At 39.0% G+C, this 25,235-nt stretch overlaps 1 protein-coding gene across 1 annotated transcript in view; it reads left to right on the top strand.

Annotated features, from left to right (window-relative positions):
• LOC122809553 (lipase member H-like) overlaps positions 1 to 18,843 on the top strand; it is a 462,467-nt gene extending 443,624 nt beyond the window's left edge. The window contains exon 10 of the mRNA XM_044081135.1: positions 18,675 to 18,843. Coding sequence (XP_043937070.1) covers positions 18,675 to 18,807 — 133 coding nt within the window. The 3' untranslated portion in view covers positions 18,808 to 18,843. The remainder of the gene's footprint in view (positions 1 to 18,674) is intronic.
• Positions 18,844 to 25,235: the final 6,392 nt, after the last annotated feature.

The following is a 25,235-nucleotide window of genomic DNA, read 5'->3' as shown; positions in this document are numbered from 1 at the left end:
AAACACAAGTCTAAGATAACCTACATAAGAAACAGGTAGAGTACTGATGAGTTGGATGGTCAAGACAAAAATGTGTAATGCCTTCTGATTCTCTCTGATTAAATTGCTATCTTTAGTTCTGATTCCCATTACATAATTTTTTACACTTTCCTGGTGTTTCCAGGCTAACAGATAGTACATTCTTGTTATCTTGCACCTGCAGGAAACTACAGTCATAAAAGATATTCCACATGTAAACTCTAATAATTATTCTTTAAGTTAATACAATAGGCAGGATGCTTCACTCCAGACTCATCGACTCCAAATTTTAACTTCAAAGGGACAGACATGAAATAATTTTAACTTCAAAGGACAGACAAGATATGCTTGACTTAGCTTTCTTTACAGCAGAGGGCAATGTTGCTACATTGTTTTAAGTTCAACATTTCACAGTATTTTCTTTCAATTAAGAAAACAAGTCTGTAATTCAACATTCATATTTACAAATGACAGAATTATGTATCAAATTCTATCTGGCTAGGCTGGCAGCCTTCATCTATCTTCACCCAATCTTCACAGCCCTCAAATGTTTATATAATTTATTTTACATTGGTGAAAGTGTAATGATATGGGCTAGTGCCAGCATAGCCAACCAGAGTTCTGTAAATAATGATATGTCCTTTGAATATCAAACTAGTTTATACAAGTTGATTGTGTTACAAATGTATTAGAACTGTATGGCATTTGAATATCAAGCTGATTTTCACAAATGCTTATGTTACAAATGTATTAGAAGTGTATGACATTTGAAAATCAAAATGTGTTTCTAACGTTGCTAGTTTTAAAAAAAAAATGTATCAACACTGGGTCCTGCTGGACAGAGAAGGAATACACATGTGAGACTGTATGTATATATATTAGCAAAGAACACTGGAAGAGAAGAAATTAAACAGCTAGATTACTTCTTACTTTAAGAAAAATACTGTTAATTGGACCACCTGTTGGGCCATGGAAGTACTTCTCTAACAGGTCTGAATATGGCATGTTTGGAGGAGGCCTTTGTTCATTAGCTCAGTAAAAAGAGGGGAAGTCGCAACCACTGACATAAACATTAGCAACACTTTATAGATATTTATCTTATCACATCTATGCTAACATCCTGTCTAAAGCTTCAAAGGGGACTAGTGTGAGAACCTAGAGTCAGATGACTAGATGAGGTCATTCTGCCAGCCATCTTGGAAATTTTAGATATTACAAAAAGAATACTCTCAGTATTTGGTATTCTTTCTTGGGCCTGACAACAAAAAAGACCATTCACCACATCATCTGCCTTGTTCTGTTAAGTAAGTAGGGAATAGTAATTCTCCTAGACTCAGTCAGGAAAATATAGTGAAGCTTAGTTTAATTATTGTTTTTCTTTTTTTGTCTGAGTCAGTCCATCAATGTTTCCTGTGAATTGAACTCTGTGGTTTACTGTAAATATATAGTCAGTATTTTCATGTTCTTTTATTATTTATTATTAAATATATTTAAAACTTTTATTATGGCTAGTCCTTTTAGAAAGTATTTAATCTTTGAGAGTGCCTATACTTATTTGGTGACACTGTGTCCTAAACCTCAGGCCTACGCTTAGGGAGCTCATGGCTTGGCCCAGGAGAACCTGGCAGGAGCCCAACAGCAGAAAAAGGTCTGGTATGACAGAAGTGATTGAGCCAGAGAGCATGCTGTGGGACAGCAGGTTATGGTGGTTATTCCTGTCAGACACAATAAGCTGCAGGCAGCTTAGGAGGGACCTTCAAAATGGTAATGAAGGTCAGTGATGTTAACTACATGGTAGAACTTCTAGGATGGAGGCAGGGGCACAAATTGTACCTTGTTAACATAATGGAGCCTTACCATGATAGGGAGGCCCTTGTGCTTAGTATTTGCAGTGGATGGAAGAACGAGTCTGAGGGGGTTCTGGTGACTAATTTCCTCAGTGAGGCTCAGACTGACACCTCAGTGGAAGGGGTAGCAATGTCTCAGCAGCTATCCCCTATCCAGATCAAGAAATCTGAGGAGTGTTACAGGAGTTTCAGGAGATGTTCACTGGGACAATAGGGTGCACCCACCTGATGCAGCACTGTGTGGATACAGGACTCCAAAGACCTATCAAAAAGGCCACTTACAGGGTTCCTGAGTGAGTCAGACAGATTCTGAGGGAGTAGATACAGAAGATGTTGGAACTGGGAATAATCCAGGAATCCAGCAGTCCCTGGGCCTCCCCAGTGGTGCTAGTACCAAAGAAGGATGACAGCATCAGATTCTGTGTGAACTACAGAAGACTGGATAGTCACACAGACTCAGATGCTTATCCCTTGCGTAGGACAGATGAAGCCTTAGAGAAGCTGGGTGGGGCTAAGTATATGACCACTATTGATCTGACCAAGGGCTAATGGCAAGTGCCCTTGACTCCTAACAGTAGAGAGAGTCAGCCTTTATGACTCCTTTCTGCTTATATGAGTTCACAAAGCTGCCCTTTGGGATGAAAAATTCATCAGTGAATTTCCAGAGGCTGGTAGATCATATCCTAGTAGAAGCAGGAGATTATATCATTGCTTACCTGGATGGTATTGCCATCTACTGCCATTCCTGGCAAACACCTTCAGCATGTCAGGAAGGTGCTGGGCAGACTGCAAAGGGCATGGTTGACCATTAAGCCCAGTAAGTGTCAGGTGGGTATGGCAGAGATCTACTGCCTGGGACATAGAGTGGGGAGTGGTAAGATCAGCAAGCACTCCCAAAACCACGCAAGTGAGACGAGGTGCACGGACTAAACCAAATAATCCAAGATAATCCAAAAATACAATGAAGCTTACTTCAGATATTGTTTTTGTTAATTTGTCTGAGTCTGTCCATCTATGTTATTTTCAATATTTCCTGTGATTTGAACTCTTTGGTTTACTGTAAATATGTATATATTTAAAACTTTTATTGTGGTTGGTCCTTTTAAAAAGTATTTAAACTGTGAGAGTGCTTATACTTATTTGGTGACACTGTGTGAGCCACTCCTGAAGGTCTGTTTTGGTCAACTACTACTATTTGTATTAGTATTAATATTACCCAGCATAATTGGACAACCTTTGTTAAAGGCCTTCGAGTAGCTGACTCTGGAGTGTCTGGTGGCAGTGATAACTACCTTATACTCTGGGCAGAAGGGGGCACAGCAGGGAAATCTCGACCAGGTGTGTGTGTGTGTGTGTGTGTGTGTGTGTGTGTGTGTGTGTGTGTGTGTGTGTGTGTGTGTGTGTGTGCGTGTGTGTCAGATACTTGGAGCAGGGTCACGAAACACTGGTTTTACAGAGAGGGTGCTAAAAGACTTGGCTTGGAAACTCAGCTGAGGACTTAACCCTGTATATAAAGGAATTCAGACCCTGGGCTGACTGCATTCCTTGTGTGCTCTTAAGGTAAATTGTACTTGGTTCAGAGGGCTGCATCTGGAAATGCTGAGTGTATCTATTTCTCTGAAAGTGAACGTTCCCCAGAAGTGTTAGTGGTGTGGATTGAGGCTCTTTGATCACTGGCCCAGAGAGGTGTTGTCACAGAAAGTAAGAAATCTTTTAAATGTAGATTACAGGAACATATAAGATATATAAATACAAAGAGCAGAAAGTATAGTTGCATTGCATTTTAAACAGTACCATCAAAGTAATACCTCACTGTTACAAGGTACCATTTTGGAGCAAGTGGGGTAAAATCTGGTGAGGATAATTTACTTTAAGACAAATTATTGTACAAAGAAACTATATATATATATATATATATATATATATATATATATATATATATATATGTGTGTGTGTGTGTGTGTGTGTATGTATGTATGTATATATATATATATATATATATATATATATGTATGTATATATATATATATATATATATATGTATGTATATATATATGTATGTATATATATATATATATATATATATATATATATATATATATATATAAAATCATGATGCTTTATTACATAAGGGCTTGAATGTGAAGTGTAATTGGAAGTGTTTAATGTGATTTATTTTAATATATTATTTTTAAGGGTTAATTGACTGTAATTTAAGTATAATTGTTTGATTGGTTTTAATTACTTTAAGTATAAACGTTTTGACACTGGTTGTCTTTTATTACTCCTTGAGGGCTATTGCTGAGGTGCTAGACCATAATAACATTTATTGTGGGTCAGTAGCCTTTTGTTGTTTATTCAAATTACTAAACTTCCTCTCTCTAGGTTAACTGCTCTTTGATTACAAGTTTCCCTGCTCCTGAGGTATCAGAATCCCCCTGCTCTTCAAATTCTTTGGCTCCTTGGTCTGATGACTGTATCCATTTGCCTGGTCCTTTTGGCCATGTTTCATATTCAAGTTTTTCAGCTGACCATTTCCTTTCAAAGGTGATTTCTCTCTCTCACCCCATGGAGTTCCTGATTTGCTTAACCAACATTTGTGATCAGCATATTATCTGGTGGTTGGAGTTTCCCCTATTCCTCTAGTCTCAGGCCAGATATTTTCTCCCTCATCCTAAGACAACAGTTACCATTGATGCTTCCCTGCTGCAGAGGGTTGTGGGTCATTTTGAGGAAAATACAGTCCAAGGTACCTGGGTCCAATCAGAGGCCAGTCTTCATATTAATGTCTTGGAGATGAGAGCAGTCCTGCTAGTGTTTCAGTGATTTCAGCACCTTTTTCCCAAGGAAAGTGGTGTGGTTTATAAACAAGGAGTAACCTGCTCTTACTCACTGTGTCAAAAGGCATGAGGATGTCACCAATGGCCACTCTTCTACATGCTTGGCTCCTGTCTCTCCTCCATGCCTAAATACCATCCCCGTTGACAATAAAGTTTCTTGAGTAGGCATTCCACTGCAGAGCAACCATGATCCTCACAATCCTCTTTTGTCTCCCCTTTCTGTGCTCTCATCTACTGCATCTTCCTTATGTTCTTGACCCTATTTCCACTGCTGAGTTCTCTCACCCATCAGGCCAACCTCACCCAAACCTGCAGTCCCTCAAATTCATCACTTGAATCCTCAAATTCCAGTGATGGACATCGATCCCAGGCTTTCAGGAAGGATTATTCACATGGTATTCTATTCCCAGATACCTTCTACCAGTTAACTGTATGAGATTAACTGGGAAAGATTTTCTTTTTGGGCCTCCTCCAAGGGCTTAGAGCTGTTTTCTGCACCCTTGGATTTAATTTTGGAATTTGTACCCATTTTTTTCACTCTGGTCTAAGTTCTTAAAGTTCAGTTGACCGCCATTTCCAATTTTCACATTGGATTGGACAACACACCATTTGCAGCCTCGAAACTTACTAAAGCTTTTCTGAAAGGTACCTTTCTACTCAGGCCTCCAGTAATGGATCCAGTCCTCCCTGCAATCCCAATTTAATATTGGAAGTTCTATTCAGACCACCCTTTGAAACTGCTGCTATAGTTTCTCTAAAAATATTGTCATGGAAAACACTCTTATTTGTTGGCATTACTTCATCAAGAAGGCTTTCAGAGATTCAATCCTTATCTTCCATTCCTCCTTCTCTGGCTTCCCATAAGGACAGGGTTACCCTTAAGACCATCCATTCTTTACTTCATAAGGTGACTTCAGAATCAAACTTAAATCAGTCTCTACATTTACTAGTTTTCTTTCCCATCTTCAGTAACAAGGAAGAGTACTTCACTGCTTGGATGTACATTGGCAGTTGAGATTTTTTTTTGGCTAGAGCTAAGAACCACAGGAAGTATAACTAGCATTTTGTCTCCCTTCCAAATCTCTGCTGGGCAAACCTCTCTTAGAAGTGCCCTATCCAAATGGGTCTTTTAAAATATTTCCTTTAACTATTCCCTTATCTAGCAAACCTAAACTCACTATACTAGGGCAATCACCACTTCTGTTGGCTTTTTGCTTGGACCTCTACAGATGATGCTTACGATGCTGCTACCTGGGCTAGCACTCGTACTTTTGTAAGCCATGAAAAGCTGTATGTACACTAAAGGTCTAGAGCCTCTGCTGTACCATTGTACAGAATGTTCTCTCCTGAACCTACCCAGGGTTGTTACTGACTGGGGTCTCAGTCCCACAGGTTGAGAAAAGACAACATCTGATACAAAAGTTATGTAATTATTGTAATGATTGATCCTTATCTTCTTCCATTCATTTCAACCAACCATCTTCCAAATTCTCTCATATTTGCTCTCCTCCTGGCTAACCAGGTAGACCAACCCTGCAGTTCTTCTTTAAGAGATTCTTACAATGCCCTGGCATTTTTCTTGATTTCACTTTGCTTAGCAAAGTCTAGGTATTTCCAACTTTATATAGGTTTAGAATGAGGCAAACTTGGTCTGAGAAGACAGTGTATGGCAGGGCACTATGAGTAGAGCAGACCATGCTCAAGGCGGTACATTCTGATGGTGTCAGCTTCGAAGCCAAGTCACAACCAGTGTACCCACTAGTTGTGATGGTTGTAAGAATACAACATAGAAATGTCATTATGGTAAGTACATTACTTTTGTATTTGTGGTAGTAATGGGCTGTTAGCATGGGAGGACGATTACTCTAGCATGTACTTATATTCCACCAAAAATTGCTATTATGGAAGTTAAGAAAATTTTGGGAGAATTGGTTAGCTTTCAGTAACATATATTAATTGCAAGTGAGGACTGGAACTTGATTTGAAATCCTGAGGATGTCTCAGGGTAACCTAGAAGGTAAAATACTACAAGAGGATAGATTTCTGAAGACATTTATGAAAATATTTGGTATGGAAGATGCGTATTCAGTAGAAGGAACCCAGACAGAATTTACATATTATTCCCCAATGTACAAAAATTGGGCAAAGCTGGATAGAAATTAAAATTTTCAGGAGCATGTGCATTTAATTGAAAATTCGCCACACATCCAGTAACTGTTTCAGATCATACCAAGATAAAAATACTAGATATTGAAGTAAAAATGAGACTCTAGTGCTTTCTTACTCACCTGTTAAAAAAACGAAGAATTTTAAGGAATTGTTAGTGGAAATTATTTGAGAGTTATTTGGGAAGATAGACATTTCATCAGAAGGGATAGCTAGTGAGTGGGATAAGATGAAAATGGAGTTTAAAAACAGGGTAAAATAAGAGAAAAAAGAGATGTTTAAGGAATAATAGGAATTATTTAGTGGACTAACAAATATTAAAGTGTTGCAGAATAACAAAGAAGCACAGCTGCATATTGCTAAAGGGAGAATACGAGAGTATTTGGATAATATGCATGAGTTTTTGAAAGACTGCCAATAAGCAACTATTTTTTTTGATAATTATAGAGCACAAAAACTTTTAGCACAATGACTTAGGAAACAAAGTAGAAAGGGTTGGCACCAAACTTATGGAGTGTATAACAAGAATAATAAATAGAGATCTTAACAGAGGCATTGGAGATATTTCAGATGTTTTATATACATTTGTATAAAGTAAAGGAATTGTGGAAACCAAGAATAAGCACAAATGGAAATATTTATGGAAGATAATTATGCCAAAATTAGAGGAAGATGAGGCTCAACAACTAAGTTAAGATAGGAGGAGATGAGATAAAAATGGTGATGTTTAATCAGTCTTCAGGGAAGTCTCCAGGAACAGTTATTTCTGTGAATGTTTGGAGGTTTGTAGGAAAGAAAGTGAAAAATATATTGAAGGTTTTGTTTAATGCTATTTTAAAAGAAAGGGAAACACCAGCATCTTGAAAGTAAAATGTTCTGGCTGTATTACCCAGTAAGGGTAAAAAACTGTTAGACCCAGCTTCATATAGATCCATTTCAATGTTAAACCATGATTATAAAATGGTTATGTGTATACTAGATACAAAAATGGCAAAGGTGTCTCCAAAATTGATGGATATGGGTCTGTGTGGTTTTGTGGAAGGCAGGCAAACATTTGACAACATGAAGAGGGCAGTGATGATCCAGAGGGAAGCAGGATGAGAAAAAATACCACTGTTGTTAGTGGGTCTTGATGCAGAGAAAGCATTTGACAGAGTAAGCTGGGATTTTATGAGTAGGGCAGTGGAAGCATTTGAATTCCCTGGTACAGTAATAGGACTAATTAGGAGGATATATGAAGGATTAGAGACAGCAATTAAGATGGGAGGGTTCCTCTCTGACAAGCTGTGTTTGAACAGAGGAACCAAGCAGGGATGTCCTCTTATCCTTTTGCAATTTGCTTTATATTTAGAGCCATTGTCAAAGAAAATAAGGGGCTCAGAAATAATTCCAGGTTATGATTGGTATGGTAATCAAGCAACATTGGTTTTATTAGTAATCTTTAGTAATCAGGAAAAGCCCTGGCTGCTGTCTGGTCCTTTCCCAGCGTCTTTCTTGCCTGTGGTATGTAAAGTTTATGCATGTTGTTGTTTTATCATTCTAGCTGCTGACATGCTTAAGTGTGAACTGTGTGTCTAATTACCATCTACTACACTGCTTCTGTTTAACTTCTCTAGTTAGAGTGTATTGGTAATGCCTCCTAAGCTGCTGTTGATGTAACGTGTATTTTTGCTTGTGCATTCACCCTATAGACTATTTTGTATCTTGCCTCAATTGTGGAGCATTGTGTAGTTTGCAAAGTGATTATTTAAATGTTTATGTATAGATTAGATTTAACCTTGTTTAGTAAGCCGGTATTCCCACCTGCATAGTCAATCTGTGTCCAGCCTCATCTGTGGAGCATTGGTATTGTGCTTGCTCAGTTATTTTATTGCTTAGGTGTGATTATACTAATCCCCATTTACATTGTTATTTAGTAACCCGGTAACGACTATAACTCATCTCGCACCCAAGTGGTACCATTGGAGCTTTGGTAGTGTGTTAGCTCAGCTTTATTAATTTTCTAGCTGTAAATTAAACTAATTTTCGCTTTGCACTGTTGTTTAGTAAGCTGGTATCGGCTATAATTACTCTCGTACCCAAGCGGTACCATTTATGTGTGAACCAGCATTCTGTGTAGATCCCCAAGGTTGGATACGGCTTTTCTGTACTACGCCATCCATGTGGCGGCATAACAAAGGCATTAGAGCCTGCTGTTATGCCTAACTGAGCATATGCCAAAATTGGTGGATTGTAACTGAAAGGTGAAGGTATATGGTGTTTTAACAAGCCGGTACTGACTAATTATTGGAACGCCGCTCTTGCGGAGCCATCTCTGAGTGAGCCTGCACTACTACTGTTTTGTTTCAAGCCAGGAAACGGCTTTTGAACAGTGAAACCTTGAAGCTTGACTAGAAGCATAGCCATTCTCTACTTTCCTCCCTCTGCTGAATTAGTTTTTTAGCAGCATTGTCTTTTTTTTTTAAGCCTGAAAGTGGCGTTTTAACTACGCCACCCATGTGGTGACTCTTAGTGGGAGTTAGTGCCTATTCTGTTGCTTAGCAGCTCACTACGTACCTCCCTTCAACAGAACACTACTCATTTATAGTGGCTAACTCGAGTAACTATAGTCCTAGTGTACTTTAAGATCTGGCTGAACGCTGGGATATAAACAGTTGTTTCCCTGCATTTTTAGGCACTGTGTACTTTTTAGCGATCTCCTGCTCTGCTGAGACCTAGGAGCTTTAAATGCTTTATAGGCTAACCAGAACAGTAGAGGTTACTCCTTTGTATTTAGTACCCCACTTTGTACTCCATTAAGTGCTCCCATAGCACATTGATGTCGCAGGAGCCTCTTTGCAACACAAGCAATTATTGGTTAATTTGCCCTGGGGCTTGTTGAGTACCACTAGTCCATGTGTAGCTCAGGTAGTGGGTTTTATGCTTATTCCTGGTAATTGGCAATAACTACTGGTAGCCCTTCTGGTTTTTTAACTCTGTAGAGTTCTAGGAGCTAAATTGCTGAAAATAGTGCACCAGGGTAACAGTCCCTGATGACTGCTGCATAAAAAACCCTTGGCTAGATGAGGTAGCCTCGCTGGAAACTGTTAGTCACAGTTTATCTATGTAACACTACATGAAGGCTTTAATAGTCTATCCTAATGCATAGACAGCAGTCCTACCGACCCTTCACTTAATGCCCTAACACAGCTTTGACTCAGAACTAGTTTTAAGGTGTTTACTTGTGCTGCTCCCTAGTAGGAGTGAATGTTTATTGCTAACTTTATTATTACTGCTACTGCTTAGTGGAACAGACCTCTTGTTTTATAAATATATTTGATTGCTGCTACCAAGAAAGTGGAATTGTATATTTACTACCTTTATATATTGTCTCAGTGAATGTTTTGTGTAACTTGACCACACTTGCCTTGCTTGTGCTAACTATTTGTTTCTCTCCACTACTTTGTCTCTCTTGCTCCCTTAAGTTATCCTGCTCTTCTTGTGCTTCCAACACTAGTCTCTAGGAACCTAAGGACCCTCTCCAAATACCAGCGGGTTCACCTCACAGCCTTAAATTCCCTGCACCCTCTCTCAAGGAAACAAGAAAAGTATGTTTGCTGTCTAATTCCTGCCAGTTATACTCTACCTTTGTACCATTGCTATAGGTGCCTAAGCATGCTCTGAGCCAGGACAGCCAGCAGCCTCTACCCCCCTCTCTCTATAGTACCTTATCACTTACTCCCACCTTATCCTCCGCAAGGAACTCCCTATCCTAGCTCTCACTCTTCCCCAGTTTTTATTACAGCTAACTCCCTCGCATATCTACCTGCAATACAGACCTGTCCACTAGGTGGCACCCTTCTCCTAGTCTCATCTCATGCTTTTCCTCTACTTTCCTTCATTAATTACCTTATTTTCTGTAGTCCCAGACCTGCATTTTAGTTCCTCACACTTCACCCTACTGTCTACTACTACTGTTTCTAGGTTCTCTCATCACGGTTTTCACCTACTACTGCCTTATCCAACTTACCTTCTGTAGCCAGTACTGCTGATTGTTTCTTCTCCAGCTGCTTCTTTACCTGTCTCAACCTGCTCCGTTCATCCTACGGGCTCACTCCGCTCACCTCCCTACCCCCAATTCCCACCAACCCCCAGGGGTCCTACTCTTATACTTACTTGCCACACCCCTACCTCCTCCCCCTACTCTGAGGAAGCTTTTCTATTGCTTATCTATTTCCACTCCATCCTTCTCCAACCACTCCCCTTATCTTTCCTACCACACCCCTCCCCTCATCTACACCTATTATATTTCCTTACCTTCAATAACACAACTAATATCTTATCCATTCTAATGGATAAATTAAATACCACTTTCTCAGTTCCAGCGACTTCTCATACTCTTACTGCTTCCACCTTTCATTTTTGCATATATATTCTCCTCCTATGAACACCCATTAGGTCCATATTTTCACCACCCTAATAAAATAACCAGCTCTCCTCCTCTACCCATCCTATTTAACCATGCTAACATAACAACAACTCCCAGCTATCTACCAGCAAAATATCATAGAATACTCCACATCAGATATATTAATATCAATCCCAGGAGATCTCTACTCTTAAATAGCAGACTCTCATATCCAATCTATCTCAAACAACTCCACACATTAAAAGATGGAGACATTCACCCAAACCCAGGCCCAACAGCAACTCCAGTCTCTCTCTCCCCAACCCAACCAATCCACTAATTATCCCATTACTAAACCATCTAATTCACTCTTTGTAGCTCATCTTAATATTCGTAGCATTAACAACAAAATTACTCGACTCCATGCTCTCTTAGAAGTCTACTCCTTTGACATTCTTTGGCTAACAGAAACTTGGCTAGAACCTGAAAGAAAAGACAATGAAATCATCCCACTAGGATACAATATCCTGAGACTTGACCGTGTAGCCAAAAAGGGTGGAGGGGTTGCGATTCTTTTTAAATATGGTTTACAGTTAACCACTTATGACATAAAACCACCTCTTAGTACCAATGCAGAAATTCTTATATCTAAACTACAACTTAACAATGCCAAAGCCATCTGTATTATTTATATCTATCTACCTCCACCCCCCCGGTAACAACAATACCACCATAGAAAATATCCTTTGCTGGCTATCTCAACACCTGCCCTAAGAAACCATAATCCTTGGTGATATAAACATTGATTGGAACTGCTGATGCAGCAGCCACCCGACCACCCACATCAACCTATATGGTTTTGATCAAACCATTATGTCCCCCACCAGGATAGACAAATACAACAAGAAAGAAAGCACTCTGATAAACAACCATCCCCAATTATATGAATCTGGAAGCCTTCCTGACGACATAAGTGACCACTCACTTACCTACATCATCAGGCATAAAACCTATGCTGCCATTCCTACCACTGTCAGGAATATCAGATCCAAAAAGAACTTTAACCCTGATCTCGTCCAAAAGGAACTTAGAGCTTGTAATTGGTCTCCCTTAAGATACCTCCCTCTGGAAGAAGCGGTTCAATACTTTAATTCGAACTTCTTAGCCATCCTTGATCACCATGCACCAACCCGTACAATTAGAATCAAGACCAAATCTGCCCCATGGCCTTCTAAAGACACCAAACAGAAAATCCACCTCAGGAATAAATACTGGAACAAATGGAGAATGACCAGAAATCCTGTAGACCAGCAAAATTTCAGACAACTAAGAAAGCTATACTATCTGATAAAAGAAACTACTACCTTCAACTTCAAAAGGCAAACCATAATAATCCACACAAATTCTGGGCATGCATCAACCAATTACTACATCCAGGTCACTCCAGTGCACCAAACCCACAAAACACTGACCATCCAAATCCCATGCATACTGCCAATGCCTTCAATAGCTTTTCACTGATGCTATCCAAACACTAGCCAGTCAGTTATCACCTAATACTGTTACTTTACCTACCTATAACAAAACCACACCCCCTCCATTCCTTTTCCAACCAGTCCCAGCAACCCATATTCTTGCCCTAATCCAGAAACTGAAGCCAGGCTGTCCTTCAGCAGACCAACTGCCTGCTGAATATCTACAGAAACCTGCCAGGTCAATTGCTTACCCCATTTCTATTCTGATCAATAGAACTATTAGCGAAGGTCACATCCCTAGCATCTGGAAAGTCTCCCATGTTATCCCCCTTCACAAAGGCGGAAAATCCACCGAATTCTCCAACTACCGTCCCATAGCACTTCTTTCTCCTTTGGCCAAGATCATGGAAAAATGCATCCATAGGCAATTGCTAGACCACCTAATCCATAATAACTTGCAACTGTCAACATGGTTTCAGACCCTCGCATAGCACTACTACTGCCCTCCTTTCCTATGCAGATTGCATTAACAAAAACCGTAACTGTGATATGCTTTCCTCTGCACTATTTATCAATCTGTCCAAAGCATTTGACATGGTCAATCATCAAATTCTGATAGATATCCTCAAATCCCTGTCCTTAGATGCACTCTCTATCAAATGGTTCCAATCCTACTTAGATAAAAGACAACAGGCTGTACTCTGGCACAACACTCTATCTAACCACCTACCAGTTAACCTCGGTGTACCTCAGGGGTCCATATTAGGACCTCTCCTTTTCTCCATATTCATCAACGACCTTCATCTAGCAATTCCCCATGCTACTTGCATACAATACACAGCTGACTCCACACTTGTATGCTCAGCCACAACCACCTCTGAACTTCACGCCCTTACCCAAAATGTATTTAACACTGTTGAACAATGGTTCCCTCAATGTTGCCTTCTCTTAAACCCCAAAAACACTAAACTCCTCCTTTTCAATCCTAATCATAAGTCCTCTCCCATAGATTTTGCTGTTACATCCACTAATGGTACCATTATATCACCTGACCTAACTACCAAGCTACTTGGTATTACCATTGACAACAACCTTACCTTTGACATACACATCAACAACACTATTAAATCTGTCAACAAAAAACTTGGCTCTCTGTACAGAATTAAACTCTTCCTGTCAACTACAGCTAGGACTACTATTGCACACACTCATCTAATCTCTACACTCCTCTATGCCTCAACCATTTTGACTAATCTATCTAAGAATAACCTCAATAAATTGGAAATCTCATACAATAACATAGCCAGATTTGCTACTGGTAACCCATTTAGAACTCACCATTGCTTTAATTTAAAGCAGCTAGAATGGTTGGAACTACATAATCTGCTTAAATACCACCAACTAATCATTGCCCATAAGAGTCTTTATCAACCTTCTGATACTCCTACTCTATCTACCATCATCACCCCCTATAAAAATCTGAAGTCCTTACGTTCATCTCAGAAACTTCTAGTTAATATATCTAAATCTAACAACAGGGCTGGGGATTCTCTCTTCTCTAATACTGTGGGAAAATTCTGGAATCTCCTACCCAGCGAACTTTCCTCACTTTCCTCTTTATCACTCTTCAAAACAGACTGAAGCTTTTCCTGAAAACACACTGGTTATGCCCCTGTACTAAACCTGACTAATTCTCTACTCTACCCAAATACAGTTGGCCTATCCTATACCTTACCTTTTCTCACTCTGTATTTCATTATTTCCATCCCTCTGGGTACTTATTTGTTAAAAAATAAATAAATAAATAAATAAAATTACTAAACTCATTTTTTACTATTACTGAACATTAATCTGCCTCTTTTATTGTACTGTACTTGTATATGGAATTAGCCTGTATGCCTCCTTTTTTTTTCTACATTAGGTAATATACCTAATTGTTATTTTAAATTTTACATGGTAGTGAATGCATTTTACATTGTATTGACTTCTGTCCTCTCTGTATTATTTTCTGTATTATCCAGATTTGTCCTTGTATACACAACTGAAGTTATTTTATATTGCTTTGCGATTATATTATCTGTGTGTCATGGAGCTTATCTCCCCGGGATTCTACTGAAAATGGACATATATCCAGTTAGACTAGCCCAGTCAACAAATGTAAAATAAATAAATAATATTTGAGGATGGCATTATTTTGTATTTCATAAATCCAGAAAAGGACATTTTAACGTAGTGGAACATTTTGAGACAGTTTCAAGTCTTTCAGGATATTTAATTAATGAAGATAAAACAACGGCTATAGCCATGAACTATGTGCCCACACATGAATTGGTTCATCAATACCCATATTCATGGGAACACAATAAGATGAAATATTTAGGTGCATGGATTAAAAAGGATTCTGTTATGGCAGTTAAGAATATGTGGGAAAAGACTAAACAAACATAACCTTGACCTGGTTGACTTCTTCGAGACAGTCACCAAGGCCATAGACGAGGGAAAGGTGGTTCACACAGCCTACCTTGATCTCGCCAAGGAGTTCAACACCATTCCTCACTCGGGTATTATAGCTCACCAGCCTGAAGATAAACCCCTATGTCACAAGATGGGTTGCCAACTGGCTTACAGACAGAACTCACACGGTAAGAATAGCGGGCTCCAGGTCCGACTCTAAACCAGTCACAAGTGGTGTCCCGCAAGGCTCAGTTCTGGGACCCCTACTGTTCGACATATATTTCTCGGAAGTACAGGCAAACACAGGAGGACTATGGCTAACCAAGTTCGCCGATGACTGCAAACTGGGAGCCATAATTGACTCTCCGGCTGACACGGACATCCTTTAAAAAGGCCTTACTGAGACAAACACCTGGTGTCAAAGTCATGGCCTCAAGCTAAATGCCAAAAAATGCATAGTCATCCCATTTGGGAAAAACAAAACACCCATGAATTACCACAAAGGCGGCAGCCCCCTTAATACAAAAGAGGTAATAAGAGATCTGGGGACCCAGGTAAATAGTAATGTCTCCTTTGACAATCATATTGCCTAAGTAGTTAGGAAATCCTTCTATGTGGCCCATCTAATTACTAAGGGGTTCACATCTAGAAATAAAGAGGTTATAGTGCCCCTCTACTCGTCAATCATCAGACCCATCATAGAGTACAATGCTCCATTTGGGATGTACCTCACAAGACACTTCCAACAGCTGGAAAGACCACAAAAGCACCTCACCAAGAGGATTACTGGCCTCAAACATACGTCCTATGCAGCCCGACTGAAAAAACTCCGGCTGTACTCAGTGGCATATCGCTTACTCAGAGGTGATCTCTGCCTGATTTACAAAGCCATGTCCAACTCAGAATTGATGGACATGCTCCACCTAAAGAAATCCAAGTCGCTGCGAGCCATGCTCTCTAGTGAGCTAAACCTTGCCACAACAATAAATAGAACATGCTGGAGGGATAGATTCCTGTCACAGAGACTCCCCATGCTTTGGAACAAAATTCCTAACTACATTAGGCAGAGCCCCTCACTAACACTCTTCAAGAGAAGCCTTGACGAGTGGATGGGTAACAGAAAATACACCCCTGGGATCACTTCATTGGCTCTGCTTGACAGAGGCTCAGTTAATTAAGTTAATTAATCAATGTGGCGGCGAAAGCTGATACACTCTGGCTAGGCTTAAAAATGCCCTCGGGCAGATAGCCTAGTACCTACCTATGAACCTAAAAAATAATACAAAAACTGAGAAACTGGAAGCTCTTGTTTATGGATATGGATACAGGCAGTGAAAATATTTAGACCTTTTAGTTTTTATATACAGGTCAGTCATAGTTTCCTTAACTATTGGAGAAGTTGTGGACAATAATTAATAACGAACTGAAGAAATTTATTTGGGAGAGGGAAAAGGGGGAGTGTTTAGTGGGATAATGTTGATCTTCCCAGTATAACATGGTAGTTTAGGATTACCGGATTTACATAACACAAGCAGAAGGTTATAAATTGAAGTAGAAAAGGATGATGATGAAGTGGGGAAAGGTTCAAGAAATAAGGGGAGAATAGGATTTTTGGATGCAGATCCTTAAGAATAACAACCATACAGAATATTATGGTTTACCATCAAAATTGCAAGTGAATGTTCGACAACCATGGGATGTCGAAATTTGGTTGGCTGAATCAGTGTTGTTGAACCTTCATTTGTGCTTATCCTGGTTCAGCAAATGCACTGTGCATTCACACATATGTGGTGGACCTTATGACAAGAGATTGCAATACAGTGCAGAGCAGGAAATTTGCCCTTTTCCCCATTGTAGTGTGATCATGGAGTTGGAATATGTAATATGTATGGGGGCACAGGGGGGCTTGTCCCCCTGCATAATAGTTACGTCACGTGATGTGCAGTGTCTGACTGCAGTCTATGGATGCAGAGAAAGGTTGAATTCACTTAAGGAAGTGTGTTGGCGACATTCTGACCCTTTCATCATTCTGTTTCGAACATGTGCGTCAATATTTCAGGTAGGAATTTATTTTGAACATCAACTATTTGATAGTAAACTGAATATTATATTCATAAATTTTTAGGAAGTATTCTACAAACTAAGTCAACATAGGAATGGAAAAAGGAGATTACAAGTTGGGGTATGGAAAATAAGCAAGAAAGGGATGGGATTTTCTTTAGAAAACTGGCCAAGGAAGCAGGTTATTGTGAGGAAATTACTAGAGTGGGAAAGATACAAAGTGTGATGATGACAAGCAGAAGTTTGGGTTGCAGGTTTGAGACTGTCTTCCTTACCAGGGACTGATAGAGTATAGGCAAAGAGAAATGGATAAGGGAGTCCGTAGTGAAAGACCAGTTCTGGTATAGTTTTAATTGAGTTTAGAACATAAACTGCTGTTAAAAAAGGGATTATTAGTAGGTCATATACAACATTGTATGATATCAATAAGAATCAATCAGAGGAGTTTAGAGAAGATTCGGAAGAGAGACTGGAAAAGCATTTTTCAAAGTTACCATGGAAAGGCATATGTATGACTCTCAAGTATGCAACAAAGTCCAGAAGGTTTAGTATTTTGTTTGGATGTCTTTGCATAGATAATTTTCATCCCCAAGCAGACTGCATATATGTGTGTGTGTGTGTATATATATATATGTGTGTGTGTGTGTATATATATATATATATATATATATATATATATATATATATATATATATATTTTATTATTATTATTTATTTATTTTTTCTCAGGTGGATGGCAAATGTTGGATGTGTGATGAAAGAGAAAGAGAGAGATGCAACTGGGAACGCAAATTCTAAAACTTCCGTACAGAATACTCTGTTAGAAATATTGGGGGAGTAAATTCATTTAAATGAGAACACAAGTCTTATGAACTATCACAAAGGATCTGAATTGCTTAGACGTAGTAAGGCCTGATTAAGTTTAGTGCTGTTGTCTGCCAAAGAAGCAATTACTAGAAAATGGAAATCAAAATCTAAACCAACTGCAACTCAGATATTGACTGTTGTTGAAGTGATAAAAGAAATGGAAGTGAGATTTCTTTTAGAAAAGAGAATGAGCAAATTATGTAGAAATAAATGGAATTTGTGGGATAGCTAAATGCAGAATAATATTCAGGAGGATGTGTGAGGTTTAAAAGAAGGTAGGAAATGAGCAATTTATGTAATGTGATGAATAACAGTTGTTTAAAAAAAAGAAAACATATGTAATGCATAAACAGTGTTAATATGGTTTGTTTTCTATTAATGCATGTGTATCTATCTCTTAAGTGTTAAATTAATAAAGGTGTTTCAAGTGGGATAGTCTATAAGGGATTCAGTATATTAAATGGGTTGTTTCTGCCAACAAAAATACAGTTAAGCAATGCAGTTTAGTTTACAACATTCTGAATCAAAAACTGATATGTCATTTTGGCTTTTGTTTCAGCTTTAAGTTGTATGCATCAAATGTAACACTTACGGAAAATAAGATGAAGGCGTTTCCCTTAAGGAGAGTGGAATGTCATGAATCAAACGATATCTCCATCAATGAAATGTACCCCACCTGCATATATCATTGAGTTAATGCAAGTGTTTATCTGAACTGATTTTAACTAACAGAATAAATATATTGTCAAAATCAATGTTTCTAAATGGGTTTCACTGCCTTGATTTTTATAATTCTCATTTGTATTTCTTACAACTAAATTACTTCAGTCCTTCATAGTTTCCATTTATTTGTCCCTGTACAAAGCACTATGGTACATTAAATGACCCACATGCCAGAGCTGTGGTACTGACTGAGGATGCCTGGCCTGTCAGTGTAGTACAGTGATAGCACTGGCACACATAACAACCACCACAGGAGTCAAAGCCGTACGGTGAGCAGCCTTTAGTGAAGTAATTAGACTTGTCAGGGTAACACATAGGGATTCTCATACCAGTTTTCTTTTTCACAGTGATAGACCATGTTATTCATGAAGATAGTAAAAAAGAATGGCCCTTTGGGACTTCACTGATAAGAACTGGCAAACACAAGAATGCCGTCTGGTTGATATCTGTCTTTTCTCCTTTACACACCCCTACTAAATGCCTTTTTCCAGTTACTAGGAACAAGGCCGTTTTTCAGCTGTTAATTATTATTAAAACTAGATAAGCAATACTGATTGAAATTTTTAAGAATTCAGGGGATAGATCATCAGTTAAAATTGACATGGGTTTTAGGCTACCGAGGAATTTATACACTAAATCTGATAAAGGTGTTTGCAGGGTGAGGAGCAACAGTTATCAGTCATCACTAATAAACCAGAAGGGTCATATGCTGACCAGACACATAACTCACCTTTAGCTTTTAAAGTATTATGAGGGATCTAAACTAACTAGTTAAATATTATAATGGTATCAAATTAAAATACAGTAATTATGGCATTGTTCACATTTCTGAAATAAATATAAATGAGCTTGTGGATGACTCAGTGGTTTGCTAAAACTTGTGTATTTCAAAGAAAGCCTAGCTGTGTTTTTTTAAACATCTTTATTAAATTATCACTTAAGGCATAGGTATATATATACATTAATAAAAAGAAAACATACCATATTAACATGTTTCCATTTACACATATGAAATTACATCTATATACTTTCTTTATAACAATTGTCTTTCAGTACTACATTACTTAAATTCCTCAGTTCCTGCCTTCCCTTAAACCTCACCCTTCCTCTTTCTGAACATTATTCTGCATGAATTGCTCCCACAGATTCCATTTACCCCTATGCAGTTCTCTCTTTCCTTTTCTAAGTGTTCATTTTCTATTTTTTATTCTCTTTTACAGTATTCAATACTTCAAAAGCAATTGCTTTCGATTTTTAATTTCCATTTTCAAGTACTAGCTTTGTTGGCAGCCAACAGAATTAAACTAAATAATACCTTAGAAAATACACAAAATGGTGCAGCGTCAACCAGATAAACTTGAAACCAAAGAAAGTCATTGGCAAACGAGGGTCCAGAAATGGTCCAAGAATTAATTTACTAAAACAATCTGAAAAAATAAAATGAGAGTTTTGTCTCATACAAGAGGCTTCCTCAGAATAAAATGCTCCTAGCACAGAGCCATTATATAGAGCATAAAAAGATTTCACTGTTAGTTGGTTAAGTAATTAATAAGAACTGTAGTATTCTTTAAAGGGTCAGACAACAAATGCACAGTAATAAGCAATGATACACATAGTCCTTTCCAAACAAAAAAACAGCACAACAAAGTGCATCGAAATATTTGATTATTTAAAAATAATGGCATAAAAAATATATAACAAATGTAACAAATGATTTGTAAAAACTTGTGCTATAACTTATTAACCTTCAGTTTTGTCATCTATTCATTAACATTGAATGGTTTTATAAGCTTGAGATTGTTTGCTTGGCACAGCTACTCCTACTTGGCATAAGTTTAATTGTAGGCTTTTATTCTGTTTTATAAGGTTTTATTTTTAAAAATGTTTACTTGATGTCATCTTAAATAATCCACCTTAGCATAGCAGAGTGTGTTCAAATTTAGAATAAAAGTATGACATTCATATTTATATTTTTATTATTATTATACAATTGATTTTAAGTAGTATATGTTGAGCTGATTATAGTCGACCAACATTATACTCTGCATTTTATACACATTTTTTATATAGTTAGTGTTGCTTTAAATATTTGAATGTGAGTTGAGCACAAGGGAAGTGATGTCACACAGACCTAAAGTATATATATATATATATATATATATATATATATATATATATATATATATATGTTAAAAGCTCTGTGATGTGTTTGGCCTGAGGAAGCCTACAAGGTGAAAGCTTGCCACAGTTTTTTGTCAATAAAGTGTTCGTATTTACAAGATTATATCGCTGTGGTCCTTTCAAAAGTGTATTTTGGACAGCTGTTTCCATTTGTAATGAGGTGAAGACCGAATTTCAACACATAATAGATTGTGTTGTTTAACTGTAGAATGAGTTTCTGTTTGGTGAGGTGAAAACCGACCTGTTAACTCAAAAAACTTACTGGGATTTAAACAGCCGGTGTGTTTCACTGACTATTTTACAGCAAATCGTTTGCAGAAGGCGTGAAACTTTAACAGCTGCTATCTTAACAGACAGTTACTGTCCAACATAAACTTGCTTTTGGCTATCAATTTGGATGGTAACCATCAATTATCTGAGGTGTTTATTCTAATTTGTTTTCCACTAACTGTAACTGAAACTGGAATAGTGACTGTTGCTCTGCCAAGGTGTCTTGTCATTTTTTAACTAACAAACTTTACTGTTATTTTCGAGACACTAAATATAGCAGCTATTTTTTACCTGATATATATATATTATTCCTTTACCCTCTTACATTATTATAATTCTTATTTACCATTATTGGTAGTCTGTTTTTCTCCTTTTCTCTCTGTCATATAGGCTAGTGTAGTTCTAGTACCATTGCTGGTATTTGTTTTTTTTTTCCTGTACCCTATATATATATATATATATATATATATATATATATATATAAAATTGTCTTCTATCTTACTATTTTTTTCCCTTAGTCGCCGGCATGTCTGAGAAAGGACTTTCCAGTTTTAAAAAGTGTCTGAAATGTAGTACAAATTGCCTGTTTCAGATGCTCATTCTCTTTCTGTTTACTGTCTAGGCCCACAACGTCTTCAGGAGGGTTGTTCTGTTTGCAAGAATTTCAATACCAGGGCTCTTGTGGATAATAAAAATAAGCTTATCCTCAATGGTTTATTGCCATCTTCTTTTGATGAAACTATCTCTGGGCTCATTTCCCCAAAATTAAAGCTAAGGAGTCCATAACAAAGTCTTCTAAGCTTTCTACTTCCTTGATTCCATCTTTGGAGCCAACAAGGAAGAGATTGAAATTGGATCTGAGAACATCTCAAAGCTCCTTCCCTTCAGATCCAAAGAAGAAGAAACTAGTGGATCCTATGTCCTCAGATCCAGCAAAGAAACTCACAGATCCAACTACTTCAGGTCTGATAATTCCTCCAAGGACCAGGTATTTCTCTAGTTATGATCCTGTGCCTTCCAGAGTTCCCTCACCTTTTTTGGAAAGGCACCAATTCAAGTCACACTTCTCTTGCCTTGTCTCGTTCATCCAGGAGTTTTACTGAGGAAGATGTGGATAGAATGATGAGGACGTTTCTCTCAGCGCAGATTCAGATGAGTGTTTACCGACTTATACCCCCCCTTAGGTCAGGAGGCTCATCCATCTACCACATCACCACTTCTAATTCCTTCTCTGATCCGTCTGGTTGCTTCAGAATCCCTGAATCCAAACCTTTCAGGTCCATCTGGCTTGGATCTGAAGATACCTTTATCTTCATATCTGAAGCTAACTCTGAGTACACCAGCTCTGGCATCATTGGATCTAGATGACTCTAAGAGCCAAAGCTTCCTTGTTGGATCCAAGGCATTGAAGTCTACTCTGAAGGTTTCAGAGCCATCTCAGTGTCTTGGTGCTTTGGCACTGGATAGCTTGACCCAAATTCCTCCTTGGGAAGACTGCTTTCAGGGCAGAGGGATACAGCAGTCCAGAAGCCTGCCTTCTTGGGCCGAGGTCTTCCTTCTTTCCAGAGTGGTCTGCCTTCAAGGTACTGAAGAGGGTATTTTCCCTTCCAACAGGATTGATGGATTCAACCCCCTCAGATCTCCAATCTAGTTTCCAGATGTGTCTGCAGTTGGGGCCACATCATTCTATACCACGGGGATAGCCAGCTCGAGACCCCAGTTCATCCAGCAGGGTTTCACAATCTCTTGCAACACTTCTCCAGAACACCCCACTGAGGAAGTCCCTAGGAAGAGAAAGTGCAAGAGGAGGCACTTAGACTCTCCACAAGAGTCAGTCACTGAGGATACCGATTTCTATGATGGTGATGAGTCTCCATGATCACCTTCAGAAGATTTCTCATTTGGAGACATCCTTGAGATCCTGAAGCAGAGAGTTGGCTGGACCTCCAGCAATCCTTCACTGGAGGAATCAATGTTTGTGTAGGCCTTTATAGCTGGCCCATGTACCCTCTGGGTGACTCCGCCCACAGACGAGCTTATTGAATTGTTTTCTCAGCAGGCATGGAAGGAGCCTGACTCAGTTAAGTCAGTCCCTAAGAGGCCAGATTGGATTTTGGTTCCATCTCTCAGGAAGGAATTTTGAAGTAAGGGGGTGCCCGTGGATGCCATGGTCGTGGTGGTGGCCAACAAGAAGGAGCTTGCTGAACAAAGTTCATACCCTTAACAGGGAGTCTAAGGCAATGGACAGGTTTAAGAAGCATGTCTATGCTTCAGCAACCTTCACTCTTATGTCGCTGAACTATTTGGCACATTTTACTATGTTACAAAGGGACTTGATCAAGGAACTTTCAAAATACTTTTCACAGACCATTACTGCTGAGATCCAATCATCTGTGGCCTCCCAGTTGGCTACCCTCCAATCCATTTTGAATTCATCCATGAGGCTTATTTTGCATGCAGTCAAAGGTGCTACAAGGGCCGCTGGTTCAGGCATATCCATTAGGAGGCATGCCTGGATGTGCTTATATGATTCTGTGGAGCCTTTTAAGTCTTTGTTTGTCATTACTCCCTTTGACGGCAGTTCATTGTTTGGCCCAAAAATGAAGAACATATTATCTAGGTATGAGAAGGATGTAAAGACCCTCTCTGCAGTAGGTATGTTTTTTGACTCCTCAACTATCCTTTTCTAGGAATCAGTGTTGTTGTGTCTTTCGGCTTTTCCCAGTTAGGGGTCGCCACATCGGAACTCTGGTCCGCTAATGACTGGCAGTAGATTTTTATGTGCCGGGTTGCCGGCCCTGACGCACAACCTTCAACAAAGGTACGTTCACGCATGTCTCCACACAGAAGACGCTCTAGCTGAGAATCGAACAGGACATCTTACTGTGAGGCGACAGCGCTACCCCAGCACAACCACTGCAGTTTTCTAGGAATCAGTGTGGTGGGTAGAAAATGTGGTTCAGGAAGTCCCAAGGTCCTTTCCAGGACACACTTGGAGGAAGTTCCTGTAGGGGCAGAGGGGAGAACTCTAATGAATGACAATGCCTCCATGGCAGACAAGGCTTGCAAAACCAGGGTTTCAGCAATTCTTTCTCTGATAGACCCTACCAATGCTCCTGAAAGGAGACCCGGTTGTCCACCCCTGGAGGCAATCGAGGGTTGACTATCCCTGTACCACGGAGCCTGGCTAGGTATAACAAGAGATACTTGGGTGCAGAGGATTATTTCCAATGATTAAATAATTACCTTTTCCTTTCCATCTTCAACTATATGTAAATTCCCAGTGTTCCACCCAGTCAGAGGAATGCAGCAGCACTCTAACTACAGTATCTGCTAGGAAAAAAAGAGCCATCCAAGAGGTCCCACCAGACAAGACAGAATTTGGAACTTATTCAAGATTTTTTTTAGTGCCAAAGAAAACAGGGCTCTGGAGACAAATTTTGGATCTCAGCATTTTGAACAAGTCAGTTTGACGGTCAAGGTTTTGGATGGTAATGGTTCAGTCCATTCTACCCTTCCTGTGCAAGGATGACTGGATGTGCTCAATAGACCTTCAGGATGCGTACTATCACATAAAGATGAACAGACAATCCAGAAGGTATTTACACTTCTGGCTGAGAACCTGTCACTACCAGTTCAGAGCACTGCCCTTTGGCCTCACTACAGCCCCCAGGGTGCTTATGAAATGCATGGCAGTGGTGGAAACTCACCTGAGACTGAAGGGATTCTGCATGCTTCCATATCTAGATGACTGACTCATTACCCCCTGACCAGGCATCTGCTAACAAGGGCAGGTACTTCAAATTTGTTCTCATCTGGGGATAACTGGAAAATTATGGCAAGTCTCAGCTACACCCAACTCAAACCTTAGAATTCATAGAGTCTTCGACATGATATCAGTGACAGCTTCTCTTCCTGTCTCAAGAGTACAGATTATCAGATTCCA

The sequence above is a fragment of the Protopterus annectens genome, chromosome 8.part0, assembly GCF_019279795.1.
Source record: "Protopterus annectens isolate FY-2018-M chromosome 8.part0, PAN1.0, whole genome shotgun sequence".
Classification (NCBI taxonomy): domain Eukaryota; kingdom Metazoa; phylum Chordata; order Ceratodontiformes; family Protopteridae; genus Protopterus; species Protopterus annectens.
Note: the sequence above shows the minus strand (reverse complement) of the source record. Positions and strands in the feature narration are given on the sequence as shown.